Source organism: Elephas maximus, chromosome 3 (assembly GCF_024166365.1).
Source record: "Elephas maximus indicus isolate mEleMax1 chromosome 3, mEleMax1 primary haplotype, whole genome shotgun sequence".
NCBI classification, from domain to species: Eukaryota; Metazoa; Chordata; class Mammalia; order Proboscidea; family Elephantidae; genus Elephas; species Elephas maximus.
In genome coordinates, this window is record NC_064821.1 from 182,659,242 (window position 1) to 182,686,809 (window position 27,568).

The following is a 27,568-nucleotide window of genomic DNA, read 5'->3' on the forward strand; positions in this document are numbered from 1 at the left end:
TCATACACTGCTGGTGGGAATGTAAAATGGTACAACCACTTTGGAAATCTATCTGGCGATATCTTAAACAGTTAGAAATAGAACTACCATACAACCCAGAAATCCCACTCCTCGGAATATACCCTAGAGAAACAAGAGCCTTCACACAAACAGATATATGCACACCCATGTTTATTGCAGCTCTGTTTACAATAGCAAAAAGCTGGAAGCAACCAAGGTGTCCATCAACGGATGAATGGCTAAATAAATTGTGGTATATTCACACAATGGAATACTACGCATCGATAAAGAATAGTGACGTTTCTATGAAACATTTCATAACATGGAGGAACCTGGAAGGCATCATGCTGAGCGAAATTAGTCAGAGGCAAAAGGACAAATATTGTATAAGACCACTATTATAAGATCTTGAGAAATAGTATAAACTGAGAAGAACACATACTTTTGTGGTTACGAGGGGGGGGGAGGGAGGGAGGGTGGGAGAGGGTTTTTTACTGATTAATTAGTAGATAAGAACGGCTTTAGGTGAAGGGAAGGACAATACTCAATACAGGGAAGGTCAGCTCAACTAGACTGGACCAAAAGCAAAGAAGTTTCCGGAATAAAATGAATGCTTCAAAGGTCAGCGGAGCAAGGGCGGGGGTTTGGGGACCATGGTTTAAGGGGACTTCTAAGTCAATTGGCAAAATAATTCTATTATGAAAACATTCTACATCCCACTTTGAAATGTGGCATCTGGGGTCTTAAATGCTAACAAGCGGCCATCTAAGATGCATCAATTGGTCTCAACCCACCTGGAGCAAAGGAAAATGAAGAACACCAAGGCCACATGACAACTAAGAGCCCAAGAGACAGAAAGGGCCACATGAACCAGAGACTTACATCATCCTGAGACCAGAAGAACTAGTTGGTGCCCGGCCACAATCAACGACTACCCTGACAGGGAGCGCAACAGAGAACCCCTGAGGGAGCAGGAGATCAGTGGGATGCAGACCCCAAATTCGCATAAAAAGACCATACTTAATGGTCTGACTGAGACTAGAGGAATCCCAGCGATCATGGTCCCCAAACCTTCTGTTGGCACAGGACAGGAACCATCCCCGAAGACAATTCATCAGACATGAAAGGGACTGGACAGTGGGTAGGTGAGAGATGCTGATGAAGAGTGAGCTAATTATATCAAGTGGTCACTTGAGACTGTGTTGGCATCTCCTGTCTGGAGGGGGGATGGGAGGATAGAGAGAGTTGGAAGCTGGCAAAATTGTCACGGAAGGAGAGACTGGAAGGGCTGACTCATTAGGGGGAGAGCAAGTGGGAGTACGGAGTAAGGTGTATATAAACTTATATGTGACAGTCTGACTTGATTTGTAAATGCTCACTTGAAGCTCAATAAATGTTAATAAAAAAAAAAAAAAAGCTTGTGAACAGCCAACTAAGACACAACTATTGGTCTGTACTCATATGGAGCAGAAGACAATGAAGGAAATCAAAGGCTCAAAGAAGAAACTAGTCCATGGGACTAACAGCCCAGACAAACCACAGCCTCTTCTAACCCGGGACCAGAAGAACTAGATGGTGCCTGGCTACCACTATGGACTGTTCTAACCAGGGACACAATAGAAGGTCCTGAGTAGACTGGAAGAGAAATAAAAAACAAAACTCAAATTCCTAAAAAAGGCCTGACCTACCACCAGACTGATAGATACTAGAGGAACCCCTGCCCTGAGACTATCACTGTAAGACATCCTTTGAACTTAGAACTGAAGCTATTTCTGGAGGTCACCTTTTAGCCAAATAGTAGATTGGGTCATAAAATAAACAATGTCACCTGTGAGTAATGTGCTCCCTTAAACAATCAACTACATGAGATCAAAGGGTCAACACTTACCCTAAAGGAAGATAAGAAGGAAAGGAGGGGAAGGGAAGCTAGATCAACGGAAGCAGAAAAAACAGAATGGAAATAATGAGAATGCTGACACATTGCAAAAACTGTAACCAATGTCATGGAATAATTTGTATAAAAATTGTTACATGGGAACCTAAACTTTCACCTAAAACACAATAAAATACATTAAAACAGAGAGAGAATACAAGAATTCAAATATCTTGTCTGTTTAAACAATTATCATTGGTTCCTATTAACTCACCTTGTTGGTCAGCATCAGCAGTTCGTGAAACAAGTGCACTGACAGCTGGAAAGGTAATGCTGGACATGGCTGCTACTGCCCCAGCAGCCCACATCATCCTATAGTCAGCCACAGCAGCAAAACAAAAATAGCAAATAATGAGTCCTCTCTATTGTATCTGTCAGAGTTAAATACATAGTTATAATTGCCTAACTCTTACTGTGAAAGGGTACAGGAAGAAACAGTACAGGAAAAAGAGAACTGTGGTTGCTCTATCCCTTCCCTACTATGGAACTCTGGGCAAGTTACTTACAAGTCTAACCCTGTTTACTCTTCTAGAAGACAGAAATACAACTGTTTATTCACTAGAACCATGTGGGGATTTAATCTAAAATTGGAATATCATTTTTCTAACTGTAAAATGTACTGGATATTATTTCTGCTGGGGATGGTTATATTGAGGGTAATACAGAAAAACCTCGTCAAATGTTTTCAGGCACGTGATGCCAGCAAGCCTTCTGGAAGGTTCTAAGGAGCCCTGGTGGCGTAACAGTTAAGCACTTGGCTGCTAACCAAAACATTGGTGGTTCAAACCCACCCAGCGGCCCTGCAGGGGAAAAGACCTGGCAATCTGCTCCCATAAAGATTGTTGTTAGGTGCCATCCAGTTGGTTCCGACTCATCGCGACCCTATGCATAACAGAACAAAACACTGCCCGGTCCTGCGCCATCCTCACAATTGCAGTTACGTGTGAGCTCATTGTTGCAGCCAGTAAAGATAAAGCCTAGAAAACCCTCTGGGGCAGTTCTTTCTACTCTGACACATGGGGTTGCTATGAGTCGGACTCGACGGCACCCAGTAACAACAAGATTCTCACTGATTGGTGATTCAGTGTAAAGGTATCACTGATTTGATCTAATCCTTAAATTTTAAAGAACAAAGTAACTCTGATGCTCCTGGGGGTGATGTTTAAAAGAAAAGTTTAGATAATTTAAGTTATGAGCACATCTTTGTAAAAGCTAGGCTGGAAACCAAATTGTCTGCCAAAACACATTCTTGACATTTATTCTTACGCGTATCCAAGTCTGAACAGAGGGATGTGCTCAGCTGTCAGAAACATTAGCAAACTGTGCAGCTCGGTCCCACATACACGAACATGCTGTTCACTACTACCATCACCTCCCTGCAGGAAGCCACGCCGGCAAGAAAGGTGAGAGGCAGGGCACGAAGCTGAGACTAAACAACTGCACTTTCTCACTTATTTCTGTTTGCCATCGTAACGAACATAGAAAAAAAATATGCAGAAAAATAAAAAAAGATAAATGCCATTTTCAGGACCTTGTTACAATGGGACCCCATGCCTTTTCCTCATGACACAAATGGGACTAAACGCTTGTTAGAGATCCAAAGGTTCCCTAATCTCATTCACAGACTCAGTCTGTCATTTAGCTTTTTCTAGAACATACAAATACACAAGCGCGAGATTTCTATTATACACATTCTGAGAGAAAAAAAAGCAGTGATTGACACTAAAATCTTTGCTGAGAAACAAAGAAGGCAAACAGTAAAATTCAGAAAATTACAATTGAATTATTTATACCTACCAAGGTTCTGAACCAAAGCCATACCATGCCAGCTGTAATATTTGAAATCCTAGACCCAATAAAATGGTGTTCTTATTTCCAATCGACCTCATAAGCAAACTCAAGACTATAGTCTGGAGAAAAAAAAAGAAAGAAAAACAAAATAGTTTATCAGAATGAGCTTTTAAAAAATAAAAAGAAAACAAAATATTTTGGTGACTTTTTTCGACCCATAATATAAAAGGGTTATTACCACTTTTGTACAATCATTACCCCAGGTCATACAGGCAAGGTCCCTCTGCCGGCAGACATCCAGATTCAAGGAATGAGTCAGACAAGTGAAAAGCAAACCTTTCCACTCAGCATGTCTACTAAGGGCCACTTAAGTCAGAAGCTGAAAACAGTAGGGTCACAAGGTTCTAACTAGTAATTCAGACATTTACATAATAGCTTTAAAATAGTTTTTATACATTCACAGTTAATCGAAAATGCTTTTTCCCCCAACTAAAGGAAAATAAAATTATACGATTACCTGTGTATCTTTCAACTAAAACTACTGTTGAAACCATGACGCTTTTATGAACAGTCAGTTGAAGAAGTATGGTATGGGAGAAGTATAGTATAATAATTAAGAACACACTCTTAAAAACACCAGGGATCATAATCTCGGCTCTAACTGTGAGATCCTGGGCAAGTCATCTGACTTAGAGCCTTAGTTTTGTCTCTTACAAAATGAGGATACTAGCACCTATTTCAAAACCTTGCAGTGTGAATTAAATGAGATGATGTTTACCTAAAGTGCTTAGCGCGTTGTCAGGCAAATAGTAAGCATTTAATAAACAATATTCTTTCTATGTTGAAGGGTCTTCTGACTTCTCCTTTTCTTTCAAAGCTAATATAAATTCAGCAATGATATACAGACATTATGAAAAATTTTTTTGCTATTCTTAGTTGAGAAACAAAGTTATTAAATTTATCACATAAGATAATTACTGAGTCCACAGAGGAAGAAGTGAAAATGATTCAGGAAATAATTATTTTAAGACAGACTGATATGCTAAACTCACAGCTATCAAGTATGATGAAGTTTAAAATTCTTTAAATTGGAACAATCACTAAAGAGTTTACTCAGACTCCAGACTATAGTCCTGAGTTTACTTATGAGACAAATATGCCAGTGGAATGCAAATGAAGATTCTTAAAAGAATTCTTGAACAATTAAGACTCACAGCTTTCTTCTCTGAGACTTCCATGATTATATGATTGAGTTCCATAAAGCATGGCTATCTTGTGGGATTATATTCTTTGACGACCACAGCCACAAAATGGAACTCACCAGAGTAAGCAGTTGGTCAACTTCAAGAGTGTACCCAAAGCTCTGTGGCAACAAACTGGCTGGGAGAAATGGGACTAAAATGAAAAGATGACTAACATGGAAAACTACTTTCAAGAATATTCCCAAGTGTCGCACTTCCATCTAAAAATTTTGATTCCTCTTTCATGTCTCTACGAACTCAGGGCAAAATATAGAACTCATCATTGCTAAATGCAACCTAGGGGAAGAAGCAATGTTGAAATAATAGAGATTTCACCCATGATGAAATACCTGCCACTTCAGCCAGGAGAAAGAGTTATTACAGAATGCTAACCAAAGAGGCCCGGCTCAGTGAGAACGGGTTTACCTGGCCAGGCCATGTTCCCTGAAGCAGGCATTCCTTTAGGAATGCTGGTCTAGGGAAGAGCCTGTCCTTGGAGAAGCTGGCACTGCTCAAGCATGTATCAGGAATATTACAAAATGTGCTTATAAAATGCAGACTTCTCATAGCCCTTCATCTACCCAGCTAGCTAAACTAAAAACTAACTACTAACCCATTGCCAATGAGTCGATTCCAACTCATAGCGACCCCATAGGACAAAGTAGAACTGCCCCGCAAAGTTTCCAAGGAGCGTCTGGTGGATTTGAACCGCCGACCTTCTGGTTAGCAGCCGTAGCTCTTAACTATTACGCCACCAGGGTTTCCCAGCTAGCTAAAACCAACAAAACCCATTGCCATCGAGTCAATTCTGACTCATAGCGACTCTATAGGACAGAACAGAACTGCCCCATAGGGTTTCCAAGGAGTGCCTGGCAGATTTGAACTGCCAACCTTTTGGTTAGCAGCCGTAACACTTAACCACTATGCTACCAGGGTTTAGTAGGTATTTATTTGTAGGAATCAGTATATTTCACTCTTTGAGAAGCTATTCTCACAGACTAAATGGTAATTCAATAACAAGGCTCAGAGTGTATTACCACAACCATTTTCATTTTACCAATGGCATAACTGGAGCAAAAGGGTTAATATATATTTTCTTAAGGCCATGGGATAACTCATTAAAATCAGAAACAGAAAGGCTGACATGTCCCCTCCCCCTTCTTGGTGTATCCTCCTGTATTCAGAGCTACTGAGTGAACCTCTCACACCCCCCCCCATTCTACCTTGTGACCCAAAGACCTTAAGGACACATGATACTGTAACTGGTGACAATGGTCTTCTCCCTGAAGGCAGAGACTTTCTCTTACTTATTTCTGTATCCCCAGCACCAATCAAAATGCTTTACTAGTCAGTAAAGTTCTCGGTAAGTGTTTTAGGGAAGCAGGCGTGATTCTAAGTATATTAAATATTCTCAATTCTTTGTAATAATAATAGAAGAAATTAATTACTTAATATATACAGTGTGCTAGACAGAAAAAAACTGGTCTTCCTTAATCTAACAGATGATAAAACTGAGACCCCCCCAAAGGTTAAATGACTTAAGCACGATTCGCCAGTTAGAAATGACATTGGCTTTGGTCAGTCTGCCAACAAATATTTGCCAAGTTCTTATTAAGTCCAACTGCCATTCCAGGTCTGAGGGCACAATGGTGAATCAGTCAAAGTACCAGTCAGCACAGAGTTTACCTTCTCGGGGACGGACAGACATAAACACATTAACAAGCAAGGTAGTTTCTGATTGTTTAACTGCTATGAGGAGTCCCTGGGTGGCTCAAACAGTTAAGTGTTTAGCTGCTAGCCCAAAGGCTGGAGGTTCAAGTCCACCCATAAGCACTTCAGAAGAGAAGCCTGGTGATCTAGTTCTGAAAAATCAGCCACTGAAACCCCTAAGAACCCCAGTTCTACTCTGACATACGAGGTTGCCATGCATCGGAACTGAATTGATGGTACCTGGTTTGGTCGTATTTTTTAGTTGCTAAGAAGAAAACAGAATAGGATAATGTGATGGAGATGCTGCTTAAACCAGGATGGTCAGGGAAGGCCTTTCTGGGTGACATTTGGGGTGATAACTGAATATGGAAGAGGAGACAGTTATTGTGAAGACCTGGGGTAGAGACCACTTCAAGCAGGAGTGATAACAAGTGTTAAGGCCCTGGATTGGATCTCACTCAACAGGATGAAGAGTAGAGCAAAATGAGGTCATGTCAAGAGTCTGAATTTTATTCTGGTTGCAATGGAAAGCAAGTTTTAAGCAGGGAAGGTACATGACTGGATTTCCACTTTATAAAAATTACTCTGCCAAGTGGAGAATAAACTGTAGGAAGGTGGCTAGATGGTGCAAGCGCTCACTACTAGCTGAAAAGTTGGCGGTTTGAACTCACCCAGGGGAGTCTTGGAAGACAGGCCTGGAGGTACCATTTGATAGACTGGATGTGGAGTACAGAGAAAGAAAGGAATCAAGAATGAAGCCAAGTTTTCTGGCCCCAACAACCAGAAGAGTGGTGCCACTGAATGTGATAAGAAACACTAGTGGGAAGAACTAGGGGAGGGGGAACCCAGATCTTAGCTTTGGCCATCTTGAGATGCCCAGCAGATGAACCAAGTAAGAGCTCAGGGATTAGCCTGGAGGTATAAATTCAGATGTCACCAGCACATAGAGGACTAGATGAGAAAGAGAAATGTGTAGAGCTAACTATATCCATGCAGCACTTATATCAACATTGATTTAGTGCCAAGTGTTATGAAATTATATGCCTCCTGGGGCCAAGGAATTAAATGAATGGAACAGGTAGGCTGTAGGGCAATAGGAAGTGATAGGGCCCATGGCAGACTGGAAAGTAAATGCCCCAAAGGGGTCAACAACTACTTGGCTCCTGCTGGAAGGTGGGTTCATCCAGGGTTACCAGATTTAATCATTTTTTAGAAGAAGGTACATACCCTTGGTTTTAACATAACACCCCCAATTTTTAAATGCTAAATACTTATTTTAAAAGTTGTAAAATCATTATATGAAAAAAAAAAAAAGACCCCTAATTTAGCACCTGCTGGGCACAGTACTAGGTATTAGAGTGACAAATATGAATATGATACAATCCTTACCTCAAGAATTTAAGAGCTGCCAATTTACTAAACTAGACATAAACAGAGATAAAATCCATAATACATGTTATTCTGTACAAGGATGGAGATATGTCCCAACTACAAGGGAACCCACAAAAGGGGAGGTGGAAAGGACAAAAGGAACAAAGGCAATAAAAAAAAAATAAACGTAAGGGGCATAAATGGGGAGCTACAAGAAGCTCTGGGCTGTTGGAGAAGAGTGTGACAGAGACTGGTCTTCCACTTACTGGAGAGGTCAACAAGGGACAAGTCATTCTCAACTGCATACTTCTGCATAAATGAGAATACAAGATAATTCTTCTACCTGAGGAGCTTAATATTTTAGTAGGTCATACAGTGATATAAAAATGTAATTATCAACATTTACATACCACACACTCCTATTTATCTGTTTTTGAAGGCCAATTAATTTTCTCACTTTTTTTTTTTCCATCTCAAAACCTGTTTCTGTGTAGGCACCAAAAGCTAAGCGATGATTCCAGTACGTCGTTCCTTGTGGACTGTGTGCCGACTGCACGCTGTCTGGACTGTTGCTTATTTCTTTTCAGTCTGACTTCCGCCTGCTGCAGTGATTCTGCCTGTGCAAATCCAACCCTGTCTCTTCTCTTTTATTTACATACCTGCCCTACCAGATTCTGAGCTCTCAGAGACTGTTTTCCTTATGTGGAGCCCTGTTGGCGCAGTGGTTAAGAGCTCAACAGCCAACCAAAAGGTCAGCAGTTCGAATCCACAAGCTACTTCTCGGATACCCTGTGGGGTAGTTCTACTCTGTCCTGTAGGGTTGCTATGAGTCAGAATCGACTTGACGGCAGTGGGTTTTGGTTTGGTACTGCCTATTAAAGGTTGAATTGTGTCCACCAAAACTTCATGTTGTAAATCCTAACCCCTATACCTGTGGGTGTAATCCCATTTTCAAATAGGGTTTTCTTCGTTACATTAAATAAGGACATAGCAGCGTAGGGTATGTCTTAAGCCAATCACTTTCAAAACATAAAGAGAGCCATTAGGCCTGAGAGAAGCAGGCAAAAATGGAAGACAGACATGCCACATGGAGGTCTCCAAGGAACACTGAGAAGAACGTTACATAAACTAAGACACGGCCCAAATTTATTAGCTGATCGTGGGAGTGGGAGGCACTTAAGTATGCAATGGAGCTTAAGATGCTTACACCTTTTAATCACTAGAGTACATATGAGCCTGTTCCCTTCATCTGTATCTACAGTGTAAAAACCTTAAACAAAATATTAGCAAACCAAATCTCAACAATATATGAAAGATATATCATGACCAGGTTGGATTTATTCCAGAATTAAAAGGTTTTACATTTGATAATACATCACACGCTACCTTTACTATCTGCACATTTTCCTTTGCATTATGCTTCAACAGTGTGCTTTTTAGAAACGCCATTTTTATCTATAGGTGACAATACATTTTCTTCCAAGCTTAAAAGAACTTTTTCTGATTATCCTTTCTATAGACCTCTGAAAAATCAAAGGTGTGAATCAAAGGCCAGGAACAAATATTTTAATGAAATGTTCTTCTACATTAAGAATTTTGAGGATAAAACTGAAGTCAGAAATAGTACTAGTAGCCAAAGCCATCTGTGTATATACAGAAAAGCATGGGGGAGGTGTATCATAGAATTTAAATCTAAAGATTAAGTTTTCAGTGAACCCATGAGATCTGCAGGAGCCCTACCTGTGAGACCCTAAAATATCAGAGTCCAATTAAACAGACCTTATATTCCATTTTCTTAAGAGTACAATAAAACAAAGTTGCAATTTAGTAAATCAGATATAAGGCGGAAAAAAGTTAACAGAGAGATGATTGTCTGTGAAGGGTCTAAAAGAGCAAAGATCAATAGCAAGAAATGAGCAGGGCTTTTTCACAAAAAAGAAAGACCCTGAGTGGGAGAATTCTGGTCACTGGAGAAGAATACTCTGTGGGGCAGAGACAATTTAGAAGCCAGAATGAAATATCTCCTAAGAAAATCCAAATTCCTGTGTTAATTAATATCTTAATGATTAAACAACCAGTGTTTACCAACTGGGCTTCCAAGATACACAGGATTCCTTTGCTCAAACCCTCTAAGGCCTTCCTATCTTACTCAAGTCTTACGGTGTCTTACAAGTTCCCACATGATCAAGTAACACTCTCTCCCTCATACATGCTGTTTCTTACAAATGCCAAGCAGTCTCTTTTTAGGGTTTTATTTCTGTTCCCCCTGCTTGGAACTCTCCTCCTCTAGTTATCTCCATGGCTTGTTCCCCATTCCTTTGGGTCTCCGTTCATATGGCACTTTGTATCAGCAATGCCTTCCCAGCTCCCCCAATTGTTCTGTATATCCTTCTTACCCTTTTCTCTATAGCTGTCATTATACCTCATGTGTTTATTATCAACATATTTATTAATTTTCTAGAATGTAAACCTGCCCCACTAGGATGTAAACTCTAAGACAACAGTTAAGTTCACTGCTATATCCCTGGTTCCTAACATGTGGTACGTATTCAATAAATTCTTGTTGAATGAATCAATCAATAGTATAACAAAGACAAAAAGACATAAAACTTCTGACTTTAGGCAGGTGTATACCCTAACATAAAGAGCCCTCGCGGTGCAATGGCTAAGCACTCAGCTGATAACCAAAAGGTTGGCAGTTCAAATCCACCAGCAGCTCCGTGGGAGAAAAGACCTGGCAATCTGCTCTCATAAAGATTACAACCTGGGAAACCCTATGGGGCAGTTCTATTCTACCGCATACGGTATTTATGGGTATCAACTCATCGGCATACAACAATAATATACCCTACTATAAATTAATAAATTGGCTTTCTGGTTTATGCATCATGTATCAAAATGATTTATGTGTCCATCTCAAAAATCTGATTAATTCTAGATACATTAACAATTTGAGTTTCTGGACCCACAAAACTGAGAATCTTGACTTTGGTGACTTCACCAAGGTACTACGACTTTATAAGATCCCATTTGGATGGCCAGTCAGAGCCACCCATTATAACATCACTCTGTGACTAAAAAAAATACTCACCTGTGCAATAATGGAAAGAATGCCAAGGACTGCTATAAACGCTGCAACACTTTCTGGTGAAAATTTCATTATCTAGAAGGTTTCCAGAAAAAGTTACATTAATAAATAAAAAAGCATAACAAATACAAGTGTATCTACTTGTATAATAATAATAAATGGGCCAGAAAAAATAAACACAACTCATTTATAACCCAAGAATACTTCCAGAAGAGGAATCGGCTTTCACTGGGAACAAAACCCTAACAGGTATTAACACACTAAAAACAATACCTACTCAGACACGGTTCCTAATATGGACCTACTAAATCCAATAGCTGGAGAGCACTACCAAGCATTCAGGATCCATTTTACAAATACATAATGCACCATCACGTGCTTTATACAGGTATGGTTAAAAGCTCGCGCTCCAACCAATAAGAGCAATGTCAAGGAGGGAGAAACTTTTTTTGCCTTCCTTTTGGCTCATGGCTCTACTATTATCTGCTCTAAATCACAAGGAGGCTGCTTAGAGCCAGTGAACGGAATAAGGCACCTGTATAAGCAAAAAAACAAGCCAACAAAACCAAATCACGTATCTTGCCAGGGGAAAACTGTATCTTTTGTCTAAGCCAAAAGTCTTAATAGGCAAAACACCTCCACAAGAAATGCATGAATTAGTACATAAAACATCCCCATAAAAGATGAGGGTGGAGCATCAGCCACATAAAACAAGAGGAGGTTATTTTTAGTGACCTGTTGTTTATAAAATGGTAGTTGCTTTAAAACGTCTCTGTTGAGTATACCTCTCTGAAGATTAAATATTTTTTATTATTATGCAGTAAACAATGAAAAAACAAAAAAATCCACCTTAGCAGAATAGGATTTTACCTGTCTGAGGTATAAAAAAAAGCTGGAATATTGGCCTGCTTCCGGTAGGTAGGAGAGAAACACCGTGATGCAGATTAGCAGCACTATGGAATCTTGGCCCACTTTTTTTAAAGACTAGAACAAGAAAAAGACTGCTATAAGGTTTGATATCAAAAACATTATTCTTCCATCAACAGATGAATGAATAAACAAAATGTGGTACATACATATAATGGAATACTACTCAGCCAGTAGGAGCTTAAAGACATTATGCTGAGTGAAATAAGCTAATCACAAAAGGACAAATATTGTATGACCTCATTTATATAAAAAGGTAAGACAGATGTACAGAAACCAAAGTTTATTATAGTGGTTACAATATGCAGAGATTCCTTTTGGCAATGTACACACAGGAGGGAGGCGGAAAAGGGCTCATGGTGATAGAAAAACTGCACTGATTAAGGGCAGGGCTACACAGTCAATTATCATAATTGCTGTCAACAAGCTGTATACCTGTAAAAAGCTGAACTGGCAAAAATTGTGTGACGGATGTATTTACAATGACGACCAAAAAAAAAAAAAAATAAGTAGCTGTTGAGGCTGCTTACATACAATCAAACGTCTGATAGGATTTGGTTCCTTGGTTTGGAGGTTTCGAGTCATAGTTTCATGGGGCAACCCAGTTACTTGGCCTAATGTGTTTAGTGGTGCTGTTCTGTCTCCTAGTTTGCTGCGTTGTGTCTGAGGTCTTAAAAGCTTGCAAGTGGCCATCCAAGGCACAACATTGGTGTCTACTCATTTGGGGCAACAGAGGAAGAAGCAGCAGCAGGAACAAGAATAGAAAATGGCGTGTGTGGCTAACTGCCTCCATGAACAATTGCCTCCTTTGCCATGAGATCAGCTACCATTACTGAACATTCTGGTTAAAGACTCTATAGAAGCATCCTGATCAAAAAGGGGGAAATGCAGAACAGAATTTCAAATTCTCATGGAATCCACACTTTCTGGGGCCATGGAGGCTGGGTGAACCCCTGAAACTACTGTCCTGAGATAATCTTTAAACCTTAAACCAGAAATATCCCCTGAAGTCATCTTAAAACCAAACAATAGTTTAGCTTTTCTAGTAAAAAAGGCCTGCCTTGAGCATTATGCTCTTTTAAGATTTATCTATATGAGGTCAGACTGAAAAGGGCAACTTGAAAGATTACATAGGAACCTTAGGTGGCAGTGAGTTTATGTTAATGCGGGAGGAACAACTCAGAAAAGGAGGATAAGAATGGTTGCACAACTCGAAGAATGTAATCAGTGTCACTAAATTGTACATGTAGCAACTGTTGAACTGGTGTATGTTTTGCTGTGTATATTCTTAACAACAACAACAAAGTAAATAAAATTTAGGGAAAAAACAAACCAAAAAGAAACACTGAACTATTCTTAAGAATATGCAGAGATTCCTTTTGGCAATGTACACACAGGTATCTACTTGTCTTTTTAGTTTTTTTCATCCTCCTCAAAATGCTCTGTAAAGTTAAACAGAATAAACAAAATCCCTCACGATGTTTTCTTCAAGGAAACAGCCACAACGATATACTAATGCTGTATGGAATCATGCATTCAGTTTTTTGCCAAAGAGAAGTTAGGTATAAACTTACTGCAAAGGGGTCAGCCTGTTCCCAGGAAATGGGAGCTCCCCATGATGCTGGTCGCATCTTCTCAGGCAACGACTCTGGCACAGCAACGAGGATGAAACAAATGTCCAGCAAAGCTATTGCTGTGGCCAGGACCACCACTAAGCTGTCCCCGTATACCCGTCCAAGGTAAGCGCCAATGGCAGGGCTCGTTACTAAACTGGCAGCAAATGTTGCCGAAACCTGCACAGAGTCAAGGTAGAAAGGAAGAGATTTACCAACTACTTCAACATCCTGTAACTCCTTTTATAATCTTGATTTATTTCAAATTTTCTGTTGCACCCTTCCTGTCTGTCTACTATCCATGCCACTTTTCTTATACTTTTTGTTTTGCAGGAAAAGAATTAGGCTCTTACCTAAAAAAGTATTTAATGGCCTCTAAGGCTCGTTTCAAGCTTTCCTTTAAGTCTGAGAGCACTTAGTTCAAGTAAATCCTACTGAGAAACTAACATATAAAACAGAGAAAGGAGGAACTGTTTTAGCTGAGGAAGAGATGGGGGCCTGGAGCAAATGCCCCCGCCCTCCCTCCCTCCCAGCCTTGCTCCTGAGGCACCTCAACAAAACATGTAGTGCTCCTGAAAGAAGTCTAAAAACCACTGCTCTAAGGAATCCCAATTTCATTGTGATTTTTTACAATATTATGACAACATCTATAACCATGTCTCCAATACTCTGAGAAGTTCATAGAAGCCCATGCAAGTCCATTCAAGTCTGGTAAAGATAAAGATTCAAGTAGAGAGAACACATGTAGAGAAAAATTGTTAACCCCAGACATACCTGGCCTACTAGATAAAATGCCCCTGGAAATTAACAGTAGACTGCCAGCAGATAACTGGTACACTCTTCAGAGGTAATTAGAAATTAATGTTAGGAGTGCATAAGAGTCTATGCCCTGTGTCATGTTCAGTGTTTCTATGCCATTCATGACTTTTGGATAATAGAGGTGTTTATTTGCAACAGTTTGTTAATAACTGCTCAGGACTAGCAATTTAATTTTCAAAAGCCAATTATTTAAACAAGCTCGTAAAAATTCTAATGACTTTAAAACAGTAGTCATCAATCCAAATGCTTACCAACTGCTGTATGGATAAACTAAATGTGGTATACTTGTACAATGGAATGCTACACGGTAATAAAAAGTAATTAAACACTGATAGACGTATCAACATGGCTGAAACTTAAAACATCATGCTAAGTTAAAGAAGACGGACGCAGAAGACTACATTTTATATGCCTTCATTTATATGAAATTTCTAAAAAAGACAAAACTATAGAAACAGAAAGTAGATTGGTAGCTGCCTGGGGCCAGGGATTAATGGCAAATGGGCCCAAGGGAATGTTTTGGGCTGAAAGAAATCTAAAACGAAATTGTGCTGTGCTTGCACAACTGTATACATTTACTAAAGTTCATTGAACTATACATATAAAATGAAAGAATTTTATAATATATAAATTATACTTCAATAGACTGTTAAAACAACTGGCTATTATCAGCCTCAAATCACTTAAATGTTCTAATTTTACAAATGAAATCATTACTTCTCTTATTCAGTTTCTCACTATAGATACTCCCCACCAAAATGTTCTAATGCCATGATTCTCTGCTACACTGGCCTTTGAATCAGAGACGACCGTCCCACATAAAAATAAGATCCAGCCTGACACAATATTTGGTCCTTATTTATCAAAAGATGTTTGTCCTGTGTTTGCTGAAACTCACCACTGTCCTACTTCTGGCTATCTAATAACGATGTGAATGTTACTACGCTTACAGTTGCCATTCTATTCCTGGATTTGACAGAAAAGGCACTGTTTACCAAAACAGTGTTAATCAACCCTAAAATATACTAATCAGCTAGATCAGGGGATGACAAACTATAGTCTGTGGGCCAAATCCAGATAAAGATAGTTCCAACATTTTTAAAGAGTTGTAAAAACAAAACAAACCCTCCCCCTAAACACACAACCATGAAGAAGAACATGACACAGAGACTGTATGGGGCAACGATGCTTAAAACATTTTCTATTTGGCCCTTTATAAAAAAGTTTGCCAATCCCTAAGCTAAAAGTTAGCCTGCTGTATTTTAGACCAGCCATTTAATGAATAAGGGAATCCTGCTGGTGTAGTGTTTAAGTAATATGGCTGCTAACAAATGGTTGGCAGTTTTCGAATTCACCAGGTGCTCCTTGGAAACTCCATGGGGCAGTTCTACTCCGTCCTCTAGGGTCGCTAGGACTTGGAATCAACTCGATAGCAATGGGCTTGGTTTTTTTGTTTTGGTTTTAATGAATAAAATAAATGAAACCAAACTCATTGTTGTCAAGTTGATTCCGACTCATAGCGACCCTAGAGGACAGAGTAGAACTGCCTCATAGGGTTTACAAGGAGCAGCTGGTGGATTTGAATTTCCAACCTTTCCAACCGTTTGGTTAGCAGCCATAGCTCTTTACCACTACACCACTAGGGCTCCGATGGAATGAAACTCTTTTTCTTTAGCTCAAGATATATTAAATAAATCCTTATTTTTAGGATTCTGTTAAAAATAATTTCTATAGGGTCTCTATGAGTAAGAATCAACTTGACAAGGAGTTTTTGTTTTTTTTTAATAAGGTAAAATATAATGTAACTTCAAATCTGACACATATGACTAATAAATACTTCCTAGATGGAAGGTATCAAAACTGACAAGACTTGGTGCTTAAAAATATTTTTAATGTACACTAATGATTTTATTACAAAATATATTTTACACAAAAAAATAAATCTTGTAATGCAAAGGTTTGTACCACCTGTAATATGGAATACTTAATAAACAAAGTATATTACAGCAGATATAAAAGGTATAGAATAAACACACATACCAGTCCATAAGCCATACTTCTTTCATGTTCTTGGGTTATATCTGCTACATATGCAAATACCACGGAGAAAGTCACTGCAAAAACCCCAGAAACAGAGATAACGGCAAAGTACCACCTAGGAATGAAAGATAATTGACAGGAAATGGTTAGAACAACTGCTATTATCTTAACCTTCCTTCATTTCTATAAGTGAATTAAAATTAGAATAGCTAATTTCAATGAACAGCTTACTACGACAGTTCATGGATTCGCTCTTCTATAAATCACAAGCCACAGATACTATGAAAACATGGGGATATTAGTAGCCATTCAGTAGCAACTCAGCTACTGTGCGGAATACTTAAACTCAGATAATGTATTCACATCACTCTTTTACCCAACTGTTGAAATGTTACACGGCTTTGTCGTCGTTTCTTTCAGGAACAGCAATGAACTAAATTCTATGAAAATTTATCCATAATCTAAATATTTCCCACCACAGTACTACACAAAAAAACAAAAGTCAAGTTACTTCATATTTATCTTGAGCCTATATACAGAAACTAGATGTTTTTCCACAGGTTATCTTTAGCTCTTCAGACGTTGACAAAACAAACAACTCAGTTTTCACACAGAAGAAACCTGTTCCGGTAATGTTCGTAAATAGAGAATAGATAGCTACTATAAGGAGTAAACAAAGACATTTTAAAAAGCAAACTAGGTTTTAGTGTATACGATTCCAAAATACCTGGATGGGAATAAGAACTTACTATTGTAATGCTGATGTTTAGTTTTTAAAATCAAGTGTATTCATAATGAATTTTCAAAATATAATTCTGCCAGGACTTTATTGCTTACTAATATTTTTCTACACACAGATCACTTCCTAGACTCCTTTGATAAGGTTTTGTTTTCATTATTAGCACTTATCAAGGGCTTGGCCTTTAAAGTTGTAAAAGACCTATGCAAGGGAGATCCTGCCCCATATATAACCTTGGCCTTTCCAGACACACTGTGGAAATACAGCCCATCAAAGATACAGAATTAAGTAACACTCATACTCAGGAGAGTAGAACGAACACCAGGCCAGAGCATTAATAGATTTACACCTAAATTGGGCTCTATTACCTTAGGAAAATCCTTCTCTTTGTGAGCATTTCCTCCCTTCCTCCTCAGGGAAAGAATCCCGATCTTAATCAGGGTGGTCATGAGCCCAGTCTCTTGTAACTAGGAGCAGCATATGCCTGAAATCTGACCAAAAAGATGCAAGCACAGGTTGGCTGGGAATTCTGGAAAGTTTCCTTAAAGGAAGGTGGTGTGCTCTTCTTAGCCACTCCCTCGTCTTGCTGCCTGAAGTGTGACTTGATGGCTGAAGCTGGAGTAGCCATCTTGTACTGTGAGGTGACAGCTGAGGATGGCAGGGCAGCAAGATAGAAAAAGTCTGGTTCCCTGGAACTGCCATACCAGCTCTGGACTGCCCAACTCCGGGCATCTTTTACATGGAGAGAGAGAAATAAACTTCTGTGATTTTAAGCAAGTATTATTTTGGGCTTGCTTATATATAAGTCAAGTCTATTCCTAATTAACACAGATAACTACAATAAACTTTGTGAATGTTTTTAAGAGTCTTACTCAAGTAAATAAAAATGTTAACCCTATCCAGTCCCCAAAATACTGTTTTGAAATTTGGGCTGTGAAATCCAAAAGCAGACTAGCCAGTTTTCTAGCTGCTTCCTATAACATCATCTAGTTCTAAAAGCCTTTATATACTGTTACTTAGCTACTGTATTTTTAGGGGCCCTCTTATCTGTTTCAAAGAATAAACATATTAGAAGACAAAAACTAAAACTATACAGATAAGAAAGAAAGTAAAAGAAATAAGAGAACATTAAGAAAGCAATAACGGAAAGTGGTATTTAGTTGCTATAATCCAAATACGCACATACCATGGGCTGATCTTCATTAGTGGAATTGGGGCACATGTGAAAAATACTGTTAGCAGCAAGAAAGATTTTCGGCCCCAAACATCAGAGAGAGCACCAATAAGCGGGGCACTGAGGAATGACAACAAACCCTAAAAAAAAATTTCAAATGAAAAATTTTAAACTATATATCAGCAAGCAAAAAAAAAAAAAAATCATTTTACTGCCATAGATGAATTTTAAACAAGTTTGTTTCTATTCCACCAAACTTGAGATAAAAAAACAACTATTTCTTATCTATACATAATAAAAAATTTCCCCAGATAGCCAAGAATCCTCTGCAGGGCTCTGGTGAAGTATTAAACACCAAACGCTTTAATGAATTCTCAATTACAGCAACTCTAGAAAGAGTATCCGGTGCCAACTACCTGGTTTTATAGCTACAGGCCAATTATCTGTTTACAAAATTTGTTGGTCAAATCAAATTGATAATAAAAAAATTGTATAATAACCAAGATTTTACCATACCAATATAGTTAGATAAATACATACATATTTTTGGGGGGGGGGTATAGTTCTTTGCTCCTCAATCTATATTCTCTTTGTTAGTTTATAAAAGCATTCAGATCTCTGAAATAAAAATACCAACACAGAGTCACTATGTAATTATGTGGTTGATTATTATACAGAGTTGGCTAAACCCAATCAGTCTAAAAAGTGCTGTGCAATCCCCAAAGGTATACTGCATCTAATTTTAAAAATTAATACTCAATTAGTTAACTAAATATACTAGCAGAATCATAGTTACGTAAGTATGCATGTATGTGCTTACACGTGTATGTGTACATTAATTAATCCTACCTTTACTCCTTGAATTAGGCCATTCATCAGAAATGTATGTTTAGGGAAGGTTTCATGTAATACCTGAAAAATGAAAATAAGATAAAAATTGCATGCTACATTTTGATCTTAGTAAAATTTCTACATTTCATTTTCAAACACCCCTTGATAATTCCATCTAATTTTACTTCACAAAAATTTTCAGATTTGTATGAGACTTATACATGTGAGTAAATACTAAGAATACAAAACATTTATACAGTATTTTACTATGGTAAAAGGCACTGATCTGGGTACTTTTCATATATTGACTCATTTAATCCTAACAACCCTATAAGAAAAATGATAAATACAGAGAGTTTAAATATCTTGCCCCAGAATTCACAGCCAGTACAAGGGTTAAGGCTGTGTGTCAACTTGGCTTGGCCATGATTCTCAGTGGTTTGGCAGTTATGATGCAGTCACGTAGCTATGTAATGACGCAATCACCTCCACAATGAGATCTGATAGGAGTAGCTAATCAGTTCAAAGGGAGTTTCCTTGGGGGTGTGGTCTACATCCAATATAGGTAGACTTTCTGGCAAAGCTCATGGGCTTTTGCTCACTCTAGATTCTGCAGCTGCCTTCTGTTCATCTGACCTCCAGTTCTTGGGACCTGAGTTAGCAGGTTACCTGCTGATCTTGGGATTCATCAGCCTCCACAGGCTGTGAGCCAGAGGCCTGCTGTCTTACCTGCTGATCTTGTGCTGACCAGGCCCTGCAGCTACGTGAGTTAAAAGAAGCCTCCAGCCTGACCCACAGACTCGGGACTTTCTAGCCTCGACAACTATGTCAGCCATTTCCTTAATATAATCTCCCTAGCCCTGGTGGCACAGTGGTTAAGTGCTACGTCTGTTAACCAAAAGGTCAGCGTTGAATCCACCGGCTGCTCCTTGGAACAAACCCTATGGGGCACCATGAGTTGGACTGACTGACTCGACGGCAATGGTCTTCTTTTAACATATATATATTTATACACTTCACTGATTTTCTCTAGAGAAACTAGCCTAAGATTGCCAGTAAGCGGCAACATTAAAATTATATTCAGGAAGTCAGGCTTAAACGTCTGTGCTTTTCATCACTACGCTCTGCTGTTTCCTACATACGGCTGACTTATGATCCCTTACAGATAGGCATATATTATCTAAGACAGTAGACTGGGAGAATTAATAAGGAATTTTAAATTACTACATTTTAAGGGAAAAAAATCCCAACCTATGAAAATGTGTAACAGTTTCTTTTATCCTGCTCTTGAGCCACAAGGCATCAATTTGTTTACTGGGCAACAAGTGAACCACTGGTTGAAAAGGAAATTGGAAAATGATAATCGACAATTACCATTTTTATAGTCTATGTGTCAAGGATTTATATATATTCTTTTATTTAATCCCAACATTATGAATTAGATAATATTAACACTTTACAGATGAAGCAACTGGGTTCCTGCTTGATTTAAAAGTTAACATCTCTTCCATTATACCATGATGTCTCTCAGTAAAAAAAATGTTGTTGTTAGGTGACATCGAATCGATTCCAACTCAAAGTGACCCTATGTACAACAGAACAGAAGAATGGCAATGTGAGAAGCATTCTCTTTAGGAAGGAGAACCATGCTGATTATACTTTCTCACGTTGCGCAAGAAAAATCTTCAGAAGAACTAGAATGTTCCCTTTTCTTCAGTTACTTTTCTTTGGTTAACAACTAGAAATTTAACAAAAATTTACTCATTGTTATGGGGTCTTAAAAGCTTATAAGCAGCCATCTAAGATACTCCACCAGTCTCACACCATCTGGAGCAAAGGGGAATGAAGAAAATAAAAGAGTTAGTCTAAAAGACTAATGGACCACAACTACCACAGCCTCCACCAGACTGAGTCCAGCACAACTAAATGGTGCCCGACTACTCTGACAGGGATCACAACAGAGGGGCCCGGACAGAGCTGGAAAAAAATGTAGAACAAAATTCTAACTCACACACAGAAAAAAAAACTTAGACTTATTGGTCTGACAGAGACTGGAGAAACTCTAAGAGTATGGCCCCTGGATACCCTTTTAGCCCAGTAATGAAGTCACTTCTTGAGGTTCACCCTTCAGCCAGTGATTAGACAGGCCCATAAAAGAAAACGAGACTAAATGGACACACCAGCCCAGTTGGCAGGGACAAGAAGGCAGGAGGGGACAGGGAAGCTGGTAATAGGGAACCCAAAGTTGAAAAGGAGTGAGTGTTGACATGTCATGGGGTTGGCAACCAATGTCACAAAACAATATGTATATTAATTGCTTAATGAAAAACTAGTTTGCTCTGTGAACCTTCATCTAAAGTACAATAAAAAAGCACCTTAATCCCTAAAGCGACATCTCTGTGTTTAAAATACAAATAAAATAAATTTACACAATGTATGTAAAAATAAAGAAAATTAGAAACGAAATGTTAGTAGTAAAAGAAAATCATTAACATGGAAAAAAAAATCACATATTTATGATATGCAAATATTTGGCTCACATAGGTGGTTATCAGCCAGGAGCAGTGGGACATTTGGCAATGTCTGGAGTCATTAATTATTGTCACAACTTAGGGGGTAGGGAGAATACTAATGGCATCTAACTGGTAAAGGCCAGGAATGCTGCTAAACATTTTGCAATGCACGAGAAGTCCCCTCGCCCACCAAAAATAATTATTTGTCAATATGGCAATAGTGCTGAGGCTGAAAACCAAAACCAAACCAGCTGCCATCAAGTTGTTTCTGACTCATGGTGATCCCATGTGTGTCAGAGTAGAGCTATGCTCCATAGGATTTTCAATGGCTGATTTTTTGGAAGTAGATCATCAGGCCTTTCTTTTGAGGTGCCCCTGGGGGGACTTGAACCACCAACTTTTCAGTTAGCAGCAAGCACATGTGTACCATCTGTAACACCCAAGGACTTGCTAAGGTTGAAAAACCCCGTTATAAATAGCTAAAGGCTCACAGATCTAAAGAAGGGGTCTTTAAACTTTTCCGGTAAAGAACCAGATAGTAGATATTTTAAGATAGATATTACGAGTGGTTGTAGAACAAAAACAGTCATAGACAATGTGTACATGAACATGTGTTCCAATAAAACGCTATTTACAAAAACAGGCTGTGAGCAGGATTTAGTTCTCTGGCCAAAGTATGTCACCCCCTATACTAAAAGAAAAGACTTAAACTCCTTAAACTGGTATTCCAAAGCCCGCCACAATCGGCTCAAATCTACTTTTCATACAATAATTACTAAGGGCCTAATGCAGTCAAATCTTTCTACGGACAAAAAATGGGCTTGGGGTTACAAAGAATGAAGGACATAATCGATGCCAGTAAGAAACTTTAGAGTATGCTAGATCTTACCACTGTGATTCATTTTGCCAAGCCATTTTCCATTCCAATCAAAATGGTCTCTTTACTATTTCAGAGATATTCCTGAGCTTTTCAATATTCAGACTTTTAAAAATGACATTCCGCCCATTTTGGATTTTTATTCCCTTTTTCTCCTCTATCTAGTTAATACTCCAACCTTCGAAATTGCTCCTCTGCTACCAAACATTCCTCTCCAAAGCGACTGCTTTCTTCCTTAGGGCCATATAGTAAGTATACAACTCAGCTGCAGTTATATAAAGCCTTGTGATGTTTCTTGTATTACGGTACTGAGTTACTTAGTTACTGTATTTTTCAGTTATGTAATAAATATTTCTTTCTAAGTGTATTTCAAAATTTTCAGATACAGGCATTACATTTATGCCTTGAATTTAATATATCTTTGTCTTTATTGTGCCTCATAGAATGCCTTGCACACAGTGATTATGTGCATTGAATGTCTGCCTCAGCTAATAACATTGTAAAGAACGGGAATCCCAGAACATTTAATCGTGCTCATGTGGAACCTGTATACAACCAAGAGGCATTTGTTTGAAAAGAAAAAGGGGATACTGCTTGGTTTAAAGTTAGGAAAGGTGTCCTTCAGGATTGTATCCTTTTGCCATACTTATTGTCTGTATGCTGAGCAGATAATCTGAGCAACTGGAGTATACAAAGAGGAAGACTCATTAACAACCTGTGTTATGCAGATGACACAACCTTACTTACTGAAAGCGAAGAGAACTTGGAGCACTTACTGATGAGGATCAAAGACTACAGCCTTCAGTATGGATTACACCTCAACATAAAGAAAACAAAAATCCTCACAACTGGACCAATAAGCAACACCATGATAAATAGTGAAAAGATTCAAGTTGTCAAGGATTTTATTTTACTTGGATCCACAATCAACGTCCAAGGAAGCAGCAGTCAAGAAATCAAAAGACCCATTGCATTGGGCCAATCTGCTACAAAAGACCTCTTTCAAGTGTTAAAAAAAGCAAAGACATCACTTTGAGATCCAAGGTGCACATGACCCAAGCCATGCTATTTTCAATTCCTTTATATGCATGTAAAAGCTGGACAATGAATAAGGAAGACCAAAGAAGAACACATAAGACTGACTAGAAATAGCCAAGTGCCACCACTTGGTGCCTTTTACCAAGTATAATCCCCTGAAACCGATTACTCTACAACAACAAAAAACAATATTCGTAAGCAAAAAGCTTCAAAATGAGCAAAACTCTAAAAAGCCAGAGTGAATTAATATTAGTTCTTAATTTGTGATATATACTAGATATGTAACAGAATTACTTCTAAAAAATACACATGCCTGGGCCTCATCCTTGAAGATTCTGATTTCAGCAACTGGAGTTTTACAACAAGCATATATTGTGTTCCTAAATTTACAGACAGGATAGAGAGAGGGACAGAGTGTGTGTGTTGCAAGGTGTGAATCACCTTGCAGAAAGCAATTTGGCCATTTCTTTACAGCCAGACCACACGTGAGGCAAGTGAGTGGGGGGCCACATCAGACCAAGAGGGACCACATGGGGGCCCAACTCTGACTAAGCCTCAGGAAGCATGATGTAATCTAGGGAGCCCCCTGAGAGCCTTGAGTCCTGAGGCTGAGATAAGCTTCCTGGCTGGTAGCCATGCATGGCAAAGTATAGCACGTCCCTCTTTGGGACATAGAAGCTTTGTGTTGGGGCCCATCCCAGACCTTACTCTATGCATCTCTGTTTGTATACTTTTTGGTTGTAATAAATCAGTAGCCGTAAGCATGATGTACTTTCTGTGAGATTCTGTGAGTTGTTCCAGTTAATTAATAAACCCACAGGAGTGGTGAGAGCCAGCAGAGGCTGGCGCTGGCCTATCTGGCAGTCAGAAAGAAGGTGTCCTTCTAACTTGTAAGCTCTGACCTAGCTCTGGGTGACTAGGGTCAGAGAAGGGCTGGATGGACAGCTTGTCTGAAGGACAGTGCCTGTCTAACTTTTGAGCTCTGATCCAGCTCCAGATGGCTAGGGTTGGAGAGAAGAATGCTGCTTGGGGCGGCTGGAGATGAGATGGAGAAGTGGGAAGATAAGCACTGGATCTATCCCCACATTTTGGAAACTGGATTCATGTGGTCCTTATCACCCAGTTAGAGACAAAGGTGGGATTAACCCACTTTGTCCCTTACTCAGTGCACAAGTGTTTACAGATTTACATACATGCCCATGCTCACAATTTTCCTAAGTGATGTTTCAAAGATTCTTGCTGTGCAATGCCCAAAGGCCAAAGTACCTGGAGCGTAACAAGCCTTGGCATTGAGACACACCTCAGTCTAATATATTTAACCTAATCCTTGTTTTGCCCAAGTCTCTGCTACACTGCCCTCCCCCACCCCCAGGTTTTCCTCATCACATCATAAATTAAGAGAAAAAATGGCAATGTGGGGAAGAACTGCATAAAAACTGTAATTAGTTAAAAATATGTACATGCTGCAGATGAGAAAAAAAATTTGAAAAAATAAAGCTGAACTTAATATTAAAACATTTTTTTTAGATGCTTGATTTTAAAAATATAATCAAGTGCTCATGGACTCCAGATTTTCTGGAGCCATGAAGGCTGGATGAACTACTGTTCTGAGATAATCTTTAAACCTTACACCAAAAATATCCCCTGAAGTCTTCTTAAAACAAAACAGTAATTTAGCTTAACCTGTAAAAAATATCTGCCTTGCTTCTGTCTGGAGGCGAGATGAGAAGACAGAGCGGGGTAGGAGCTGACTGAACGGACACAAGGAAGACAGGGTGGAGAGGAGGAATGTGCTGTCTCATTAGAAGGAGAGCAACTAGGAGTACATGGCAAGGTGTGTGTAAGTTTTTGTATGAGAGACTGATTTGTAAACTTTCACTTAAAGCACAATAAAAAAATGCAAAAGAAAAAAAAATTCTGCCTTGAGCATTATGCTGTTTTAAAGAACTATCTATATGGGATCAAACTGATAACAGCAACTTGAAAGATCAGATAGGAACCTTCAGGGGCAGTGAGTTTGTGTAAATGAAGAGGAACAACTCAGCAATGGGAGTGCGGATGGTTATACAACTCCAGGAACTTAATCAATGCCACTGAATTGTACACACAGAAACTGGTGAATTAGTCATGCTTTGCTGTGTATATTCTCAACAAGATAAAATAAAATTAAAAAAATATATATAATCACGTAAAAAATGAAAAAGGTAAAGAATTGTGAATATGGTAGCGTTATAGACCACTCTCCCCAGTAACCATAACTTAGCATTTTGCCATTTTAAAATGAATGTATAAAAACAAACATGGAAACTAAGGGTAACTGTTATAATAACCATGGAAAAACAAAGTCTTGTTGAAAATCAAGTAACTGATGTTATAGTAACTATTCCCAATGCAGCCATGCTGGCAAAAAAAAAAAAAAAAATGTTTATTAAGTCCTCCCAAATTAGCACCTTTCATTTTCCTAACTAGAATTCAATTCAGTATTTTAAAGAGTAAAAAACGAAATAAAATAAAAGGTACCCTTTTTCTTGAAAACCCTGGTGGCGTAGTGGTTAAGAGCTATGGCTGCTAACCAAAAGGTCAGCAGTTCAAATCCACCAGGTGCTCCCTGGATATCCCATGGGGCACTTCTACTCTGTTCTACAGGGTCACTATGAGTCGGAATTGACTTGACAGCAACCCCCAAAAAAAACCCAGTGCCGTCGAATTGATTCCGACTCATAGTGACCCTATAGGACAGAGTAGAACTGCCCCATAGAGTTTCCAAGGAGAGCCTGACAGATTCAAACTGCTGATCCTTTGGTCGGCAGCTGTAACATTTAACCACTACGCCACCAGGGTTTCCCTGATGGCAACAGGGTTTTTTTTTTTTTTATCCTTTTTCTTAATTAACAGAAATAATTAAGAATATACTAATGACGGTTTTCCCATTTCTATGAAAAATTATATACATATGATAGTTTCAGAGGTGCTACACCCATACTGCTCCCAATGGCAAACCTGCTAAATAAAGTTCACAATCTCTTTATCATTTTTATCTTTAGACTCAGCACTGTGTTTGAAAGTTACATGGGCTGGTTTTTCTTTTTTTATTTCGATGTGACTATGCTGTTCGTTTGAAATACAGTTCCATTCATTTGTTTTCTATTTGTATTAAAAAAAAAAAATAGCCCTATGCCTATATAGCTGGATCCCTCCCTTGTTCTTTTAAAGAAGACAGTTTCCCTTTGTCTGACTAGAAAAAATTATAACACAGTTAGACAAAATGCTGACATACCCAAAAAATATAAATCAGAAGCAAATTTTAAAAAGTGACTATACACACTTCAAATCCTGATGACAAATTATGAAAACACTACAAAAAGCTTTTTATAATGTGTGCTAACATCCTACCTCATTTTAATCCTCTTACTTAGCTAATGACTGGGCTGCCAATAACCTCAATTACCTAAAACATGGTATGAACCACTAGTTCCAGCTTCCCCCAAAGACTGAGCACTGGAGTCAAGCAGACCAATGTGCCCCAGTGCTACAATTTACTATCATATTAGCAATTAAGTTGGTTATCTTTTCTCAGCCTCAGTTTCCTCATCACTCCTAAGGTGGTTTTAAGGATTAAAAATGGTAATATATTTTAAATGCTTAGGACTATGCCTGGGCACATCAAAATATTACAAAGCTCAAGCACCTTAAGCCACAGAAATAATCTACCAGACAGATTTGTATGTTAAATTGGTAGTAGATTATAAACAAACACACTGGACCACTGGAAAGTGAACATAAATGTGTGAGACCACATAGCTACTCCAGCACCTCAAGAGCACCTGACATCAGATTATTACAATATAATGAAGTTACATATG

General features: G+C 38.7%; 1 protein-coding gene across 1 annotated transcript in view; it reads right to left on the reverse strand.

Annotated features, from left to right (window-relative positions):
• The window catches only part of MFSD14A (major facilitator superfamily domain containing 14A), a 52,892-nt gene that overhangs the window by 6,947 nt on the left and 18,377 nt on the right, over nucleotides 1-27,568 (reverse strand). The window contains exons 3-10 of the mRNA XM_049880258.1: nucleotides 19,296-19,358; nucleotides 18,459-18,586; nucleotides 16,534-16,648; nucleotides 13,636-13,854; nucleotides 12,005-12,118; nucleotides 11,138-11,209; nucleotides 3,731-3,843; nucleotides 2,148-2,245 (exon numbers count right to left, since the gene is read on the reverse strand). Of these exons, the coding sequence (XP_049736215.1) occupies nucleotides 2,148-2,245; nucleotides 3,731-3,843; nucleotides 11,138-11,209; nucleotides 12,005-12,118; nucleotides 13,636-13,854; nucleotides 16,534-16,648; nucleotides 18,459-18,586; nucleotides 19,296-19,358 (922 nt within the window). The remainder of the gene's footprint in view (nucleotides 1-2,147; nucleotides 2,246-3,730; nucleotides 3,844-11,137; nucleotides 11,210-12,004; nucleotides 12,119-13,635; nucleotides 13,855-16,533; nucleotides 16,649-18,458; nucleotides 18,587-19,295; nucleotides 19,359-27,568) is intronic.